The sequence below is a fragment of the Salvelinus alpinus genome, chromosome 6, assembly GCF_045679555.1.
Source record: "Salvelinus alpinus chromosome 6, SLU_Salpinus.1, whole genome shotgun sequence".
NCBI lineage: Eukaryota > Metazoa > Chordata > Actinopteri > Salmoniformes > Salmonidae > Salvelinus > Salvelinus alpinus.
The window spans coordinates 51,285,452-51,305,560 of record NC_092091.1 but is presented as its reverse complement, the minus strand read 5'-3'; the positions used below and the strand labels follow the sequence as shown (position 1 = coordinate 51,305,560).

The following is a 20,109-nucleotide window of genomic DNA, read 5'->3' as shown; positions in this document are numbered from 1 at the left end:
AATAATAAAATCCATATTCAAGCTTACACACACACACTAAAGATACAGGCACACACACCTAGGCTGAGCTCCAGGTTGTATTTGTTCTCCGGCCCCTCTAATGACACAGCAATCAGAAAACTCTGGGATAGAGGATCATTCTTCAAACACACAGACAGGAGTTACACACACACACACACACACGCACGCACAAAAACACACACCTGGCATTTCTGGAAGAACCCTTCACTGATGACCACGTCGTAGGCTGTGCAGCCTTGGGAGTCTGTGGGGACAGGACACAACCAGAGGTGGGCCCAAGTCACTTACTTGAGTCACAAGCAAGTTCGAGTCTCCAGTTGAGTCCCAAGTAGAACGGGTCGAGTATCGAGTCAAGTCCAAGTCATGCATTCTATGAGCAAGTCAAGTCAAAAGTTTTTTCAAGTAAAAAAATTATCTATACCTGCAATGACAGAAAATCTTTATTTATTGAGGCTACCAGACAGCCCTTTTAATTATTTTGATGACGTAATTGTAAAATAGGGACCTGGTAGCAGTCAGTAATAAGGGCAGGAAATCAGCAGAAGGCAAGGCAGGTAGAAGTGCTCAGAGTGTAGATATTATTTACAGGTCTTGGCGATCCAATGGTAAGAGCTCCATATCATACAAAATATACAAGACGATTTACCAAATATACACAACCAAAAAATATTGCTTCTGTATCAGGCTTGACCTGTCCTATCTGAACAGATACAGGTAGAGGGAAAAACAGCACAGTCTCCCCTTGAGAAATCAAATCGAATTTGTCTAACAGGAGCTCAAACAGGTAAGTGTCTTCAGAAAGTATTCACACCCCTTGCCCTTTTCCACATTTTGTTGTGGTACAAGGTGGGATTCAAATGGATTTAACTGTAATTTCTTTGTCAACGTTGTACACAAAAAAACACAAATATATCTTTATTACATAAGTAGTCAACTCCCCAAGTCAATACATGTTACAATCACCTTTGGCAGCGATTACAGCTTTGAGTCTTTCTGGGTAAGTCTCTAAGAGCTTTGCAAACCTGGATTGTATACTATTTGCAAATTATTCTTCTAAGAATTCTTCAAGCTCTGTCAAATTGGTTGTTGATCATTGCCAGACAGCCATTTTCAAGTCTTGCTATAGGTTTCCAAGCCGATTTAATTAAAAACTGTAACTAGGCCACTCAGGAACATTCAATATCATCTTGGTAAGCATCTCCAGTGTGTATTTGGCCTTGCGCTTTAGGTTATTGCCCTGCTGAAACATGATTTCTCTCCCAGTGTCTGTTGGAATGCAACTCCAGTGCGTATTTCCTCTAGGATTTTGCCCGTGCTTAGCTCTATTCCTTTTATTTTTAGCCATAAAAACTCCCTATTCCTTGCCGATGACAAGCATACCATAACATGATGCAGCCACCACCATGCAGCCACCACCATGCTTGAAAATATGAAGAGTGGTACTTAGTGACATGTTTTGTTGGATTTGCCCCAACATAACGCTTTGCATTCAGGATATAAGTACATTTCTTTGCCACATTTTTCCAGTTTCCCATTAGTGCATTATTGCAAACAGGATGCATGTTTTGGAATATTTTTATTCTGTAAAGGCTTCCTTCTTTTTACTGTCATTTAGGTTAGTATTGTGGACTAACCACAATGTTGTTGATCCATCCTCAGTTTTCCCATATCACCTCCATTAAACTCTGTAACTGTTTTAAAAGTTAAAATTGGGAATCTTACATATAATTATGTGGGGTACAGAGATAAGATAGTAATTAAAAAAATAATGTTAAACACTATTATTGCACAGTGAATCCATGCAACTTATTATGTGACTTGTTAAGGACAGTTTTACTACTGAACTTATTTAGGCTTGCCTTAACAAAAGGTTGAATACTTATTGACTCAATATATTTCAGCTTTCCATTTTTATTAATTTGTAAAAACATTATTCTACTTTGACATTATGTAGTATTGTGTGTAGGCCCCAGTCAAAGGTTGTTTGCACTATGAAGCAAGTCGCCATCAAGGATTGCCTGTATTTGGCTCCATTTATTGTTCCCTCTATCCTTACCAGTCTCCCAGTCCCTGCCACTGAAAAGCATCCCCATAGCATGATGCTGCCACCACCATGCTTCACGGTAGAAATGGTGTTAGACGGTTGATGAGCTGTGCCTGGTCTTCTCCAGACATTTGCATTCAAACCAAAATGTTCAATTTGTCTCATCTTACCACATAATATTTTGCCTTACGCTCTCAAAGTCTTTCAGTGGCTTCTGTCTGGCCACTCTCCCATAAAGGCCAGATTGGTGAAGTGCTGTAGAGACTGTTGGCCTTCTGGCAGGTTCTTCCATCTCAGCCAAGGAACTCTGTAGTTCTGCAGTCATTGGGTTCTTGGTCACATCCTTGACCAAGATCTTTCTTGCTCAGTTTGGTCGTACAGCCAGGTCTAGGCAGTTCCATATTTTTTCAATTTCCCACTGTGCTCTTGGAAACTTTCAACACTCAATAAATTGTTTTATACCCTTCTCCAGATATATGCCTCATCACAATTCTCTCAGAGCTCTCCAGACAGTTCCTTGGACTTCATAGTATAGTTTCTGCTCTGACATGCACTGTCAACTGTGGGACCTTATATAGACAGGTGTTTTTTTTTCCTAAATCATGTCCAAACAATTGAATTGACCACAGGTGGACTCCAATCAAGTTGTAGTGACATCAAGGATGATCAAAGGAAATTGTATGCACCAGAGCTCAAATTGGAGTGTCATAGCAATGGGGTGTGAATATTTATGTAAATTTGATATTTCAGCGTTTCATTTTCACTTTCATTATGGGGTATTATGTGTAGATGGGTGAGATACAACATATATTTAATACATTTTGAATTTGTGCCTACGCCGATTTTGACATACCAAAAGACCAGTAGGCCTACTTGTTGCTTGTCGCTCCATTGATGGTGAGCTTGCAAAGTAAATAGTTAATATTCTTGATCACCAAACTATTTTTGGAACTGCATATTACTTTGTTATGGCAATCCGCTCTCCTTACAATTTGACATTTGTGCTGCACCCCATCCTATAGCTGTGCAGCAAATCAGCAATCTATTCGCTAGCTCACCCGACCTGTGTTGATTGACAGTTTGCTGATCCAGTCAAAGGGCCATATGTGCGTTTCACTAGCCAATCTGTTGCAAGTTTTTTTGCAAGGATGATGCTGCGGCTGTCTCTGGCTGCGTGGAGAGTAATCCACGGAGACACTGTACCACAAAATACGTGACAAAACCTGGCCAGATAATTTCAAGTCCCGAGTCTTATGTGAGAAATGGCGAATGAAACGCATCTATGTGCAAATTAGGCCCGACCCCATTTAGTCGACTGTCGGTCCACCAATATTTTTTTAATGTAGCAGTCGCAAATAGATATTTTTTTTCATGGCACACGAGACGTCGGTCTGATTTGCACCTGTCTCAGTGGACTAATCCATTGCGGAGGCAGTGGGGATGGCACTGTCCAAGAACAAGAGGAGTGTGGCTAAGATGCACAAGGCATGTCTCTCTCTCCCGCCATTTTGTGCGCATTCATTGTTTCATAACTTGTGAATTGTTTGTCCTTTGATTGTTAGTGGTTATCAATTCCCCATTACATATCACCAGCAGTACATTTACCGTTAATTCCCATAATTTCTCATTTACAATGTTTGTTTGGTTGCGGTAATTTATGTTAATGCATTCAATATATTATTATTACAGGCATTTACCAATCTCATTGTCGAAGTGGACACATTGTTTGCTGAGCTATACTTGTGAGAAACAAGTTTTGGTTTATTTCATTCCATTTATGAATTTTGTCAATTTTTTATTGATCTTTTGTTTGGATTGCTCCTGTCAATGTTGAGTATGCATATAGAAGTAGGCCTAGGCTACCAGGCCTGTGTGCAAATGTAGGCCTATAAAATGTGCCCATTTGGGGATGTCTAATAGTATTTCTGATTGTCTTAACCCCCCACGTACTAATGAGTTGTGGAGCTTTTCAAACAGTATTTGTTTCTTCACCTCAAACAGTAAGTAAACAAAGTATGTTTAGAATCCATTGAGAATGACAATAGTTCCTTAATAGTTTTGAAAAATATTTGAATCTCTCTCCCTTTCGATAACGATTCGGCATGAGAGAGAAAAATGTAATGCTCTGATCCAGTGGAAATGTCTTAAAAATACCTGATTACTTCTTATCGCTTGCACGGAAAGCCTGAGGGCCCCAGAACATTTTATACAATGTTGCAAGTTTGCTAGGGCAAGCTTAGGGCAAGAACCATTTGATAATTGCACAGCCCTACTGCAAATATTGATATGGCATATAATATTATTGATATAACCATCATATCGAAGTAAACTTGGAAGTGACGTGATATGTTGTGTGGTCCTCCCACTACGACCCGGAAAAGCATGCAGTTTATTAGGCTACACATGAAATAAGTTATTTAAAAAATTGTGGTGACATGATGATTGATGCTTGGCTGCCATTTGACCCAAAAATATAATCTCACTCTTATCCATAATGATCTTGTAGGTAGACTACCCATGCCAGGACCAGAATGGGCATAATTGTGTATATAATGCAACAGTTTTTGTGACAAAACCATTAGTAGGAGTTGATAATGCGATGGAAACCGATTTAACACTGTATTTTTTATTAGATACAAAAATACAACCAGGAAGTGGGAAATCTGAGGTTTGTATGTTTTCAACTCATCGCCTATCGAATACACAGTGGGATATGGTCATTTTGCACTTCCTAAGGCTTCCACTAGATGTCAACAGTCTTTAGAACCTTGTCTGATGCTTATACTGTGAAGGGGGGCCGAATGAGAGGGGATTGAGTAAGGTCTACCATGACCTGAACATGCGCTGACCATGCGCGTTCATGTGAGAGCGAGCTCTGTTCCATCGCACTTCTGAAGACAAAGGAATTCTCCGGTTGGAACATTATTGAAGATTTATGTTAAAAACATCCTAAAGATTGATTCAATACATCGTTTGACATGTTTCTACTGACTGTTACGGAACTTTTTGACATTTCGTCTGCTTTTAGTGAACGCGCTTCGTGACTTTGGATTTGTTTACCAAACGCGCTAACAAAAGTAGCTATTTGAAAATAAATTATGGACATTACCGAACAAATCAAACATTTATTGTGGGATTGCTGGGAGTGCATTCTGATGAAGATCATCAAATGTAAGTGAATATTTCTAATATTATTTCTGACTTCTGTTGACTGCACAATATGGCGGATATATTTTTGTCTTGATTGGGCTCTGAGTGCCGACCTCAGATTATTGCATGGTTTGCTTTTTCCGTAAAGCTTTTTTGAAATCTGACACAGCGGTTGCATTAAAGAGAAGTGGATCTAAAATTCCATGTATAACACTTGATCTTTGATCAACGTTTATCATGAGTATTTCTGGAAATTGATAACGCGCATAACGCGCCAATGTATACTGAGATTTTTTTATATAAATATGATCTTTACCGAAAAAAACATACATGTATTGTGTAACATGAAGTCCTATGAGTGTCATCTGATGAAGATCATCAAAGGTTAGTGATTAATTTTATCTCTATTTCTGCTTTTTGTGACTCCTCTCTGGAAAAATGTGTGTGTTTTTCTGTGATTTGGCGGTGACCTAACATAATCGTTTGTGGTGCTTTCGCTGTAAAGCCTTTTTGAAATCGGACACTGTGGTGGGATTAACACAAATATTACCTTTAAAATGGTATGAGATAGTTGTATGTTTGAGGAATTTTAATTATGAGATTTCTGTTGTTTGAATTTGGCGCCCTGCACTTTCACTGGCTGTTGTCATATCGATCCCGTTGACGGGATTGCAGCCCTAAGAAGTTAATTAAATGGATAGTGCAACACATTACAAAGGGTTTCTTTACGCTGTAAGCAGTATATAGACAAGGTATGATAGTAATCCATGCCTTGATTTTGCTAAAGTTGTTCCCATTGATTTGCATTGGATTTGTGCAACAAATGCTACAAAATTAGCATTTGAAATAGTGTCTAGGTAAACAAAAACAAAGCATTGATTGCTGTCATACCTTGTCCATAGAATGCTTACAGGGTAAGATTTCACAGACTATGGGCTCTATTCAATCTGTAATCATGAAGCATTACAGATTGCGCGATAGAAATGTTAAAGTAATTTCAGATTGAGTCAACATATACAACATTTACAGTGAATGCAGTCTCCGCTAACGTGGGAATATTGCTTTTAAATCTCAATCACGCTGTAATGCTGAACTTCCGCGATACAGATTGAATAGAGCACTAGACCTAGTCCTGGAGAAAAAAGCATGCTCAATAGAGAATCTCCATGGAAGTAAATGTTTAGTCTTGGATTAGACCTAATCCGTGTCAGGGAAACCAGACCAGAAAGTATGTTAAACAGGTCCTGTGTATATAACAAGCTTTTTAGATGTAAAGATTCTTTACAAATTGCATACATCACGACCATAATGTACCCTTCAATACAAAAGTGTTGGGGTTTTTGAGCCACGCCTATAAAAATATGTCTATGGATAACACTGATAAGGAAAAAATAGCATCTCTCACTGTACCAAAAGAGAACATAGGCCATTTAAACAGTGTTTGCACACACACACACACACACACACACACACACACACACACACACACACACACACACACACACACACACACACACACACACAGTAAAGTCTCTTCAACACATAGAAATGGTACCAGCCTTTTATGATGTTACTAGTAATGCTTATCACAAGGTGCAGAACACACCTACTCATTCCAGGGTTTTCTGATTTTCTAATTTTAATCTTCTACATTGTAGAAATACTGAAGACATCAAAACCATGAAATAACTCATATGTAATCATGTAGTAACCAAAAAAGTGTTAAACAAATCAAAATATATTTTATATTTCAGATTCTTCATAGTAGCCACCCTTTGCCTTGATGACAGCTTTGCACACTTGGCATTCTCTCACAACCAGCTTCAGGAGGTAGTCACCTGGAATGCATTTAAATTAAAAGGTGTGCCTTCTTAAAAGTGAATTTGTGGAATTTATTTCCTTCTTAGTACATTTGAGACAATCAGTTGTGTTGTGAAAAGGTAGGGGTGGTATATAGAATATAGCCCTATTTGGTAAAAGACTAAGTCCATATTATGGCAAGAACAGCTCAAATAAGCAAAGAGAAACGACAATCCATCATTACTTTAAGACATGAAGGTCAGTCAATGCAGAACATTTCAAGAACTTTGACAGTTTCTTCAGGTGCAGTCGCAAAAATCATCAAGCGCTATGATGAAACTGGCTCTCATGAGGACTGCCACTGGAAAGGAAGACCCAGAATTACCTCTGCTGCAGAGGATAAGTTCATTAGAGTTACCAGCCTCAGAAATCATAAATGAATTGCACCTCAGATTGCAACCCAAATAAATGCTTCACAGAGTTCAAGTAACAGACACATCTCAACATCAACTGTTCAGAGGAGACTGTGTGAATCAGGCCTTCATGGTCGAATTGCTGCAAAGAAACCACTACTAAAGGACACCAATAAGAAAAAGAGACTTGCTTGGGCCAAGAAACACGAGCAATGGACATTAGACCGGTGGAAATCTGTTTTTGGTTCCAACCGCTGTGTCTTTGTGAGACGCAGAGTAAGTGAACGGATGATCTCCACAGGTGTGGTTCCCACCGTGAAGCATGGATGAGGAAGTGGGATGGTGCTTTGCTGGTGACACTGTCAGTGATTTATTTAGAATTCAAGGCACCCTTAACCAGCATGGCTACCACAGCATCCCATCTGGTTTGCGCTTAGTGGGACTATCATTTGTTTTTCATCAGGACAATGACCCAAAACACACCTCCAGGCTGTGTAAGGGCTATTTGACCGAGGAGAGTGATGGAGTATTGCATCAGATGACCTGGCCTCCACAATCACCCGACCTCAACCCTATTGAGATGGTTTGGGATATGTTGGACCGCAGAGTGAAGGGAAAGCAGTGAACAAGTGCTCAGCAAATGTGGCATCTCCTTCAAGACTGTTGGAAAAGCATTCCTCATGAAGCTGCTTGAGAGAATGCCAAGATTGTGCAAAGTTGTCATCAAGGCAAAGGGTGGCTACTTTGAAGAATCTTCACTTCTTTGGTTACTACATGATTCCATATGTATTATTTCATAGTTTTGATGTCTTCACTATCATTCTACAATGTTGAAAATAGTAAAAATAAAGAAAAACCCTGGAATCAGTAGGTGTGTCCAAACATTTGACTGGTACTGTATACTGTATATACACACTTTCTACATCAAACAGTCTTCACTTCATTTCTTTCATCCTTTTTTCCACTGATTTACTCCTTTGATATTTTTCTGATGTCCCTCTGCATCATACAATCCCCTTTCAACAGGTAACACAGCCACATCATCCAAACAGTCAGGAATGGATGCAGGTATAATAATACTAAATTTCAGACCATCTTAGTTCCAATGTACGCCCCTAAAGGGTTCATCTTGTTGTTCATCACACTGTTTTCTTCCAATTCACATGAATATATTTTCTTTGGCCTGAACGGACGGCAGGGGGTGGTCATTCAAGACCACCGTTGTTCCCTTAATCCAACTCTTGACAGACTGACATTTATTAGTTCTCCCATTCTCCTCATTAAAACACAAGGAAGGGAGCTTTTATTATGATGTTCATAGGCTTTTATTATGAAGTCCAAATGCTTTTATTCTGAAGTCTCTTATTCAACAGTATCTCCAGAATGCCAGTGGCAGGAGAAGAAGAGTTGTGGCCTCAGCCCTGTGTGAAGGGCTGAGGTGTGAAGCGTGAAGCGTGTGAAGCGTGTGTATGAGAGCGAGAGCGACAGAGAGGCAGGACTGTTAGCTCCATTTCTCTGGCTCATATATTTGTCAATTTTCGTCTGGGAAAGCGAGGGGAAAATGGCGGCAGATGGAAGAGAGATGGATTATTCCTCTGAAAGGGGTCAGTGCTGCAGAGCATCTCTGTTGCCGTTCTGAGAGAGAGAGAGCGACATAGAGACAGAGAGAGAGAGAGACTTTGTTGACTACATGCATATCCAAACGCTCTTGGGTTCGATTGATTAGTTCCCCAAGTCATCAGTCACCAAGCCGTGGCATTCTGAGAATATTACCTGCATCAGAATATGTACCTCTACTGCATTCAATAATGTCAGTTCAGGCATTGCAGGGGACTGAAAAATACAAGAAGCACTTTAGCCACATAAAGCACACACTGATGCGCGCGCATGCACGCACACACACACACACACACACACACACACACACACACACACACACACACACACACACACACACACACACACACACACACACACACACACACACACACACACACACACACACACACACACACACACACACACACACACTCACCATGCCTTCATGCTGGCGTTTCCCCCGGGTCCACAAGTAGACAACACCCAAGAGAAGGATGATATTAGCTATCAGAGAGATAGCTAACAACGTACTGACTGATATGACCTTCCCTAGGAGAGAGCAAAGAAGAGAGAGATGAGTATACAGTATCTATCTATCTTAGTATCTACAGTGCATTCAGAAAGTATTCAGACCTCTTCACTTTTTCCACATTTTCTTATGCCTTATTCTAAAATGTATTAAATCTTTTTTTTACTCATAAATCTACACACAATATCCCATAATGACAGAGCAAAAACAGAAAAAAATGTTGGTGCAAAAAATAAGAAACTGAAATACCTTATTTACATAAGTATTCAGACCCTTTGCTATGAGACTTAAAATTTGACCTCAGGTGCATACTGTTTCCATTGATCATCCTTGAGATGTTTCTACAACTTGATTGGAGTCCACCTGTGGTAAATTCAATTGATTGGACATGATTTGGTAAGGCACACTATATTAAGTCCCACATTTGGCAGTGCATGTCAGGGCAAAAACCAAGCCATGAGGTCGAAGCAATTGTCCGTAGAGCCCCGAGACAGGATTGTCTCGAGGCACAGATCTGGGGAAGGGTACCAAAACATTTCTGCAGCATTGAAGGTCCCCAAGAACACAGTGTCCTCCATCATTCTTAAATGGAAGAAGTTTGGAACCACCAAGACTCTTCCTAGAGCTGGCCACCTGGCCAAAATGAGCAATCGGGGGAGAAGGGCCTTGGTCAGGGAGATGACTCTGACAGAGCTCCAGGGTTCCTCTGTGGAGATGGGAGAACCATCCAGAAGGACAACCATCTCTGCAGCACTCCACCAATCAGGCCTTTATGGTAGAGTGGCCAGACGGAAGCCACTCCTCAGTAAAAGACACATGACAGCCCAATTGGAGCTTGCCAAAAGGCACCTAAAGGACTCTCAGACCATGAGAAACAAGATACTCTGGGCTGATGAATCCAAGATTGAACTCTTTGGCCTGAATGGGAGACTAGTCAGGATCGAGGGAAAGATGAACGGAGCAAAGTACAGAAAGATCCTTGATGAAAACCTGCTCCAGAGCGCTCAGGACCTCAGACTGGGGCAAAAGACTTGAACCCGATCAAACATCTCCGGAGAGACCTGAAAAATAGGGGAGCAGCGACGCTCCCCATCCAACCTGACAAAACTTGAGAGGATCTGCAGAGAACAATGGGAGAAACTTGCCAAATACAGGTGTGCCAAGCTTGTAGCGTCATGCCCAAGAAGACAAAAGGCTGTAATCGCTGCCAAAAGTGCTTCAACAAAGTACTGAGTAAATGGTCTGAATACTTATGTAAATGTGATTTCAGTAATTTATTTTTAATACATTTGTAAAAATATATAAAAACCTGTTTTTGTCATTATGGGGTATTGTGTATAGATTGATGAGGAAAATAATTGTATACATTTTAGAATAAGAGTAACGTAACAAAATGTGGAAAAATTAAAGGGGTCTGAATACTTTCCGAATGCAATGTATCTATAGTATCTTAGTATCTATCTATAGTATCTTAGTATCCATCTATAGTATCTATCTACACTATATATACAGTTGAAGTCGGAAGTTTACATACACCTTAGCCAAATACATTTAAACTCAGTTTTTCACAATTCCTGACATTTAATCCAAGTACAAATTCCCTGTCTTAGGTCAGGTAGGATCACAACTTTATTTTAAGAATGTGAAATGTCAGAAAAATAGTTGAGAGAATGATTTCAGTTTTTATTTCTTTCATCACATTCCAAGTGGGACAGACGTTTACATACACTCAATTTGTATTTGGTAGAATTGCCTTTAAATTGTTTAACTTAAGTCAAACGTTTCGGGTAGCCTTCCACAAGCTTCCCACAATAAGTTGGGTGAATTTTGTCCGATTCCTCCTGACAGAGCTGGTGTAAATGAGTCAGATTTGTAGGCCTCCATGCTCGCACATGTTTTTTCAGTTCTGCCCACAAATGTTCTAAAGGGTTGAGGTCAGGGCTTTGTGATGGCCACCCCAATATCTTGACTTTGTTGTCCTTAAGCCATTTTGCCACAACTTTGGAAGTATGCTTGGGGTCATTGTCCATTTGGAAGACCCATTCGCGACCAAGCTTTAACTTCCTGACTGATGCCTTGATATGTTGCTTCAATATATCCACATAATTTTCCATCCTTATGATGCCATCTATTTTATGAAGTGCCCCATTCCCTCCTGCAGCAAAGCACCCCCACAACATGATGCTGCCACCCCCGTGCTTCATGGTTGGGATGGTGTTCTTCGCCTTGCAAGCTTCCCCCTTTTTTCTCCAAACATAACGATGGTCATTATGGCCAAACAGTTATATTTTTGTTTCATCAGACCAGAGGACATTTCTCCAAAAAGTACAATATTTTTCCCCATGTGCAGTTGCAAACCATAGTCTGGCTTTTTAATGTTGGTTTTGGAGCAGTGGCTTCTTCCTTGCTGAGTGGCCTTTCAGGTTATGTCGATATAGGACTTGTTTTACTGTGGATATAGATACTTTTGTACCTGTTTCCTCCAGCATCTTCACAAGGTCCTTTACTGTTGTTCTGGGATTGATTTGCACTTTTCGCACCAAAGTACGTTCATCTCTAGGAGACAGAACGCGTCTCCTTCCTGAGCGGTATGACGTCTGCGTGATCCCAAGGTGTTTATACTTGCGTACTATTGTTTGTACAGATGAACGTGGTACCTTCAGGCGTTTGGAAATTGCTCCCAAGGATGACCCAGACTTGTGGAGGTCTACAATTTTGGCTGATTGGCTGATTTCTTTTGATTTTCCCATGATGCCAAGCAAAGAGGCACTGAGTTTGAAGGTAGGCCTTGAAATACATCCACAGGTACACCTCCAATTGACTCAAATTATGTCAATTAGCCTATCAGAAGCTTCTAAAGCCATGACATCATTTTCTGGAATATTCCAAGCTGTTTAAAAGCACAGTCAACTTAGTGTATGTAAACTTATGACCCACTGGAATTGTGATACAGTGAATCATAAGTGAAATAATCTGTCTGGAAACAATTGTTGGAAAAATGACTTGTGTCACACACAAAGTAGATGTCCTAACCGACTTGCCAAAACTATAGTTTGTTAACAAGAAATTTGTGGAGTGGTTGAAAAACGAGTTTTAATGACTCCAACCTAAGTGTATGTAAACATCCGACTTCAACTGTGTATATATATATATACACACAAAAGTATGTGGCTGAATGGAAGCAAGTCCCCCCAGCAATGTTCCATAGCAGCGAAGGGGGGATGTTCGACGAGCAGGTGTCCACATGCTTTTGGTCATGTAGCGTATCTGTAAACTTGGCTAAAACGCTTACTTTGTAATCGCTGCTCTTGTGACTCTAGAAAAAAAGGAAAGAGATAATATCATGTCATGATGCACCACATTATTCATTTGGATTCAACATCTGAGAAGAGGTAAGAGGAGGTTTTAACTTGGCTGGCACAATGTCAGACATTCTTCACACTAACTGAGTCCTAATAATCATTAAAGGATTAACGAAACATTACAAAGTGTGGTACCCATGTTGCTGCTGTTTGATATTGTTGACGATGTTAATGATGATGCTGGTGGTGGTGTTGTTGTTGTTGCTGTTGATGATGACATTTTGGGTGGGATCAATGATGTTTCTAAAACAAATGTTAGAAAAAAGATGGGATTTCACCTAAAATATTATTTTATCAAGATTTTGAATTCAGATTTTGAATAAAGAAGTTACATCATTGTATGACAAAATGTAGAGAGATGCTTACTGTAATTTATGGTGGGTAACGTGGTTGTATATATTGTTGGAGTTTTTTTATCTAAAAAGATGTAAAGAAAAAGGTATGTATACTGAACAAAAATATAAACGCAACATGCAACAATTTTCATTGATTTTAATGAGTTACTGTTTATATGAGGAAATCAGTCAATTGAAATTAATTTGTTAGGCCCTTATCTATAGATTTCACATGACTGGTCATCATGGTATTTTTGTGCATTCTAATTGCCATCGATAAAATGCAATTGTGTTCGTTGTCTGTAGCTTATGTTTGCCCATACCACAACCCCACAGAACGCCAAATATGTGGTCTGCGGTTGTGAGGCCAGTTGGACATACTGCCAAATTCTCTAAAACGACATTGGAAGTGGCTTATGGTAGAGAAATGAACATTCAATTCTCTGGCAACAGTTCTGGTGGACATTCCTGGAGTCAGCATGCCAATTGCACGCTCCCTCAAAACTTGAGACATCTGTGGCATTGTGTTGTGTGACAAAACTGCACATTTTATTTCAACTCATGAAACATGGGACCAACACTTTACATGTTGCGTTCATATTTATGTTCAGTATAGTTAACATAATTATTCACTAATCATTGATGCCTTTGAGACTGAGATCAGACTTAGCATGAAATATCAAACAATTGACCTCTACACACTCACATGTCCACAGATTCCACACCCATTGCTTCCATACACACACACACTGACAGCCACCGTGCTTCTACACCTGCATTGCTTGCTGTTTGGGGTTTTTAGGCTGGGTTTCTGTACAGCACTTTGAGATATCAGCTGATGTAAGAAGGGCTATATAAATACATTTTATTTGAGTACACACATATAGTGGCGGGCCTTCTGGCAACGAAAGCAGTGAAGAATTCCCAGCCCAGCCAAGACAATACTGTAACTAACCAGAGAGTTAGAGAGAGCAAAAGAGAGAGAAAGCGAGAGAGCGAGAGTGTGAGAGAGAGAGCAGAGAGAGAGATGTATGTAACAGTATTGATGGATGTCAGGATGTCATGATGGCTAACAAAACAGTCCTTTGATAATGTGTGGCCCCTGGTCATCATGGAAAGGGCCGCCTGGACAGACTAATGCGCTCAAATGTGGGAAAATCAACATTGTTTGTCTCAGTTGTAGTGCGGCACACACACACGGTCACACTTTTGTATAGTCTATAGGCCTTTTCACACTGCATTGTTCTTAGCCCTGGCTAAGGATTAACACCTGTATTCCAAAGGGCTAAAGGACAAACATACATGCGACCAACACATATCTCTACCACGCGACCAATGTTATAAGAAATAAGACATTTATTTAACACATTATTTCCTAATGATTCTACCCTAGCATTTTATTCCCAACATTAATGGTTTGTATAAACCTGCGGTTTGTAGGGTGTCCAACCACCACAAATTTCCCTTTCCCAAGACAAATATGATTCTACAGGTTCTGAATCGTTCAGTGGGGTCTTTCTCTAACAAAGCATTAACCTCTTATGGCTGCAAGGGAAATTATTGAGTAGCCAGAAAAAAGGTGCCCATTTCAAACGGCCTCGTACTCAATTCTTGCTCGTACAATATGCATATTATTTATTACCTTTGGATATAAAACACCTTCTAGTTTCTAAAACAGGTTTAATTATTTCTCTAAGTGAAACATAACTCTTTTTACAGCCCATTTTCTGGAAAAAGTGAATTTTCCAAGAAGCTATGTCTCTCTTCAAGATACTCTCTATAAAAGGCCTTGGCACTTGGGACTGTACAAACACGTCACACATCTTCCCCTGGTTGTCATGCGGAAGTGAGAGAAAAAAGGACTTGATTATCTCTGTCAGGGACTGAAAGGAACCTCTTTGAGTGATAAGTGCGCACTTTATAATTTTTTCTGGGCGCGAAGTAGGAACTGGACCGCGCTCCTGGAAAACACTCGTTATAGGTGAATATGACCTCCAGCTTCGATTTTCTTTGATACATGTCACAAAATCATCCTAAAGTATGTTTTTTCAATATACTTTAATTATATTATTGAAATTTATTCTGGACTTTAGACGTGATGCGACGCAAGAATTTTGTCAAGACGGAGAGGTTAGCATGGCATGGCCAGTGTGTCATGCTAATTCAACAGGGACATCGTTCGTTCTAGGTCCAAATGAACACGGTTCTGAACAAAGGACCCTTTGGAGAACATTCTGATGGAAAATCAACAAAGATAAGGACCCAATTTGGGATGCTTTTTCATATATCTGTCGAACTGTGCTATCGCTAGCGTTTGACTAGAATCAATGCTGCTGTGTGCTAGCTATTGTAGTAAGCTAATATAACGATATATTGTGTTTTCGCTGTAAAACACTTCAGAAATCGGAAATATTGTCTGTATTCACAAGATCTTTCTCTTTCATTAGCTATCCACCATATATTGTTCTGAAATCTTTTCTGATGTGAAATTAGAAGTAGACGTTGGTGTCTGTTTTCTCTGGCTACTGCCGTGCGATTTCTTACTGTAGCTATGATGGTAGCAGTAATGTAAAACTGATTTATAGCTAAAATATGCATTTTTTTTGAACAAAACATAGATTTATTGTGTAACATGTTATAGGACTGTCATCTGAGGGAGTTTTTTCTAGGTTATTTAGGTTAGTTCTAGGTTAGTTAGGTTGGCTTTGCATGCTAGCTGCATGCTAGCTGCATGCTACCGGTGCTGTGAAAAATATGTCTCTCTTTTTGTATTTGGTGGTGAGCTAACATGAATATATGTGGTGTTTTCGCTGTAAAACATTTAAAGAATCTGAAATATTGTCTGTATTCACAAGATCTTTCTCTTTCATTAGCTATCCACCATATATTTCTCTGAAATGTTTTCTGAAGTGTAATAAGGTAGTTGACGTTGGTGTCTGTATTTTCTCTGGCTACTCCCGTGCGATTTCTTACTGTAACTATGATGGTAGCAGTAATGTAAAACTGATTTATAGCTAAAATATGCATTTTTTTTGAACAAAACATAGATTTATTGTGTAACATGTTATAGGACTGTCATCTGAGGTAGTTTTTTCTAGGTTATTTAGGTTGGTTCTAGGTTAGTTAGGTTGGCTTGTGCATGCTAAATGCAGCCTACTTGTGCTGTGAAAAATGTCTTTCTGTCTTTTTTTATTTGGTGGTGACCTAACATAAATATATGTGGTGTTTTCTCTGTAAAACATTTAAAAAATCGGACATGTTGGCTGGATTGACAAGATGTTTATCTTTCAAATGCTGTATTGGACTTGTTAATGTGTGAAAGTTAAATATTTTACAAAAATAGATTTTGAATTTCGCGCTCTGCACTTGGACAGGCTGTTGTCATATTGATCCCGATGTCGGGCTTGCAGCCTGAAGAAGTTAACATTATATCCCAAAAGTCAGATTTCGTAACCTAATAAATCCGATAATAAGCACCGAGCTCTGTTGACATACTGTAGCAGCACGGCTTTCTCGCAGCAACTTTTGAGCTTTTTACATGTTGTGTTGGTTGTCTGCAAAGTTGCCTCCACGGGTCGCTAAAAGTAAAATTAACATTTACATTTAAGTCATTTAGCAGACGCTCTTATCCAGAGCGACTTACAAATTGGTGCATTCACCTTATGATATCCAGTGGAACAACCACTTTACAATAGTGCATCTAACTCATTTAAGGGGGAGGGGGGGGGGTTAGGAGGATTACTTTATCCTATCCTAGGTATTCCTTAAAGAGGTGGGGTTTCAGGTGTCTCCGGAAGGTGGTGATTGACTCCGCTGACCTGGAGTCGTGAGGGAGTTTGTTCCACCATTGGGGTGCCAGAGCAGCGAACAGTTTTGACTGGGCTGAGCGGGAACTGTACTTCCTCAACATAACACGAGCTGAATTAAATGTAAAAGGTTAGAAAGCTTGCGATACGCTCAGTGCTCCGTTGAAACTTAACAGAGCTTGTTTTGTAAGAAATCTTCAAAAAATATGAGAAATTTCCCATTAATATGAAAAGCATATACTAAAATATGAAAATACTACAGGTCATATACATCTTACCCCAATATTGCTTTATGTCCTCCATATTTGAGCAGAAAGGTGACGAGTTCAACGGTGAGCATGTCAGTTTGCCTTAATTTTCAAACAGCATCCAGCCTAGCTAACACAATGCTATTTCCAGATGTTTTACCAGTTTTGTTCTCTGGCCTCAATTGAATTATTTTGGCCATTCTGCAAGGGAAAAAAACTCCAATAACCTTTGAACGGATTATGATATAGACATGATGTTTGGAATATTGGTATCTACACAATTGACATATTATTTTACCCATTGGTCAAAAGATGCATTTTTGATTGGACACCCTACTATGTGCCTGTCCATCCTGGGAAACATTTCACCTTTGAAATGAAAAAGTTGTTGACCGATGCCGGTTCAATTATTTGAATTCCATTCCATTTCGTCCATTTTTTTTCTGTGAGCTAGATGCTCAGTTTCTGTAGAGTTAAATCAGATCAATCCCAAACTATGCAATGTATTAAGGACTTGTAGTTTCCAACATGCCAATATTCTACATAGTGCAGAAAACTTGGTAATTAATTACAAACTGAGACGGAGAGAAGAGAGAACGCACGAGAGGGATAGAAAGCAGGTGCTTTGCAAGGTATCTCCACCTGAAAATGCATGATCAAAGTGACTGACAATTGGTATTCAGCAATCATAAAAGTATGCCTTATTTACTTTAAAGAACTATTCAAATTGTGATTTTATCAGACAGCATTTGGCAGCAGCTCTATAGAGATGAGATGACTTGGATGTAAATAATAAAGTATCAAATATTTTATTAAAGTAATGTGAATAAATTATGGTTAATAAGTGATAAGCAAAAATGGGTAGTCACTACCATCATGAGACTTGTATTAATTGTAAGGGTTAAGTAAAATACTTTCAAGTACTACTATGGTGGAAAATTGCAAGATTATGTTATAATGCTACTATTGCATCAAATGGTTGTTTTATGCAACAGAATAAGGGGTGGTTAGAACGCTCATCTGTGTGTGTTCTACTGAGGATGGGCCACTGGGAGATAACACTGACAGGAGATTTATGCTGTCTTTTGGGTGATGAAACCTAAAGAGACCGCATTCCAGAGCATGAGTTAATGTTTCTGTTCTATATGGTACCAAGGACAGATGACCCCAGGGCCAGACCCTGATCTATACAATGAAAGATACCTGTTGACAACAGATACTGTCTTCTGTGAATTATAATTGTCTTTCATACAAATCTTAACCTTGTGACCCATTCTATACATCTGTTGTTCATCATGTAGGTTGAAAGGGGTGTATCTTGGCTATAAAATACCTTTGTACTTTTGTCTCGGGGCTCTCAACGAATCATCTGAGCGTGATTCGTCGACCAGCCATCATTATCGTAGAGCACTCAATCGATTCACTTTATATGTATAGAATAACTATCTTCAAAGTAATGACTCGGGACGTCGGGTTTGATATGAAAGCTTCTTTTAGTAATAATTCTTGATCACGTTACATTTAACAACTTTAGATTCTACAAAGCAATGCCAGCAAGCTGCTAGCGCAAAGGAGCCAAAATAATCACCTGTTAATTGCACTTAACTAGCGCGTTCACTCTCTACTTCCTGTCGCAAGGCATTCTGGAACTTGCAGTCAAAAGCGTAATTCAATACTAACCAATACAATTACATATGTAAATAACTGTAAAGAAATATCTTTAGATACAGCTCAATGAATTAACTTAAACATTAACTCTGTAACACATTAAAGTTACAACATCCTCCCCCCCCGATGAACAACTGTGTTCATCTAGATCTCTAGGCAGTATATCAACTGAATAGGTCTCCTCAACAAAGTCCCTGAAACAGTACGAACTGAACATGATCTAACTAGGCCATCTCGGCCTGGAAACAGTTCCTCAATCTTTCCTAGTTTCCAGGTTTGTCTGGGTTTGTTATCTTCTCCTATGAGTACAACGTCACCCGCTTTCAGTGGGGTGGGCTGTGGTGTATCACAGCTGTGTGCTGACTTTAGATCCAGCAAGTAGTCTCTTCGCCAACTGTTCCAGAAACTGGTCACAAGTCTCTGCCTGTACTTCCATCTGCGTGTCATGTCCTCCTTGTTTATTCTTCTTGGCGATTCTATAGTTGTCTTTGAGTTCTGGCATTTCTCGTTTCCATGGCAACTCCACGTGGTATCGACCATCTTTGAAGGTGGTTGTTTCCTCGAACCTCTGTAGAGCCTCTGTAGAGCCTCTGTAGAGCCTCGTGTCATGTCCTCCTTGTTTAGCGTTGGGTGCTGAGTGTCAGCTGGAAATGGCTTTGGAGGCAAAGAGGTTAGTCGTTTACCCACCAGGAAGTGTGCTGGGGTCAGAGGTTGTGGTTCATCCACTTCCTTGTGCACGAAGGTCAGAGGCCTAGAATTTAGAATAGCTTCAACTTCTGTCAGGACTGTGCACATCTCTTCAAAGTTGAGTGAAGCTCTCCCAAGAACCTTTCGCAGGCATGTTTTCACTGACCTGACAAGTCTTTCCCAGAATCCGCCCCACCAGGCTGCTCGCTCGGCGATGAACCTCCAGGTGATGCCCCTTTCTGAGAAGAACGCCAAGAGTTGGAGCTCTTCGATTGCCTTCCACAGCTCTTTCAAGTCCTGTTCAGCTCTCTTGAACGTTTTTGCATTGTCTGAGTAGATTACTTTGCATAATCCTCTCCTTGAGATTAATCTTTTTAGAGCTAAAAGGAATTTCTCTGTTGACTGATCTGAGACCAGTTCCAAATGCACTGCTCTGGTTACAGCACA

At 39.8% G+C, this 20,109-nt stretch overlaps 1 protein-coding gene across 5 annotated transcripts in view; it reads right to left on the bottom strand.

Annotated features, from left to right (window-relative positions):
• Positions 1-119: 119 nt before the first annotated feature.
• LOC139578826 (uncharacterized) overlaps positions 120-20,109 on the bottom strand; it is a 49,091-nt gene continuing 29,101 nt past the window's right edge. For 2 of the 5 annotated variants that reach the window (XM_071406884.1, XM_071406885.1), the window contains exons 9-13: positions 13,285-13,335; positions 13,054-13,161; positions 12,849-12,872; positions 9,464-9,576; positions 120-265 (exon numbers count right to left, since the gene is read on the bottom strand). In XM_071406884.1, coding sequence (XP_071262985.1) covers positions 143-265; positions 9,464-9,576; positions 12,849-12,872; positions 13,054-13,161; positions 13,285-13,335 — 419 coding nt within the window. In that variant the 3' untranslated portion in view covers positions 120-142. Of the gene's footprint in view, positions 266-7,038; positions 9,262-9,463; positions 9,577-12,848; positions 12,873-13,053; positions 13,162-13,284; positions 13,336-20,109 lie in introns of those variants that run through there. The other 3 variants (XM_071406887.1, XM_071406886.1, XM_071406888.1) reach the window with 3 other exon arrangements.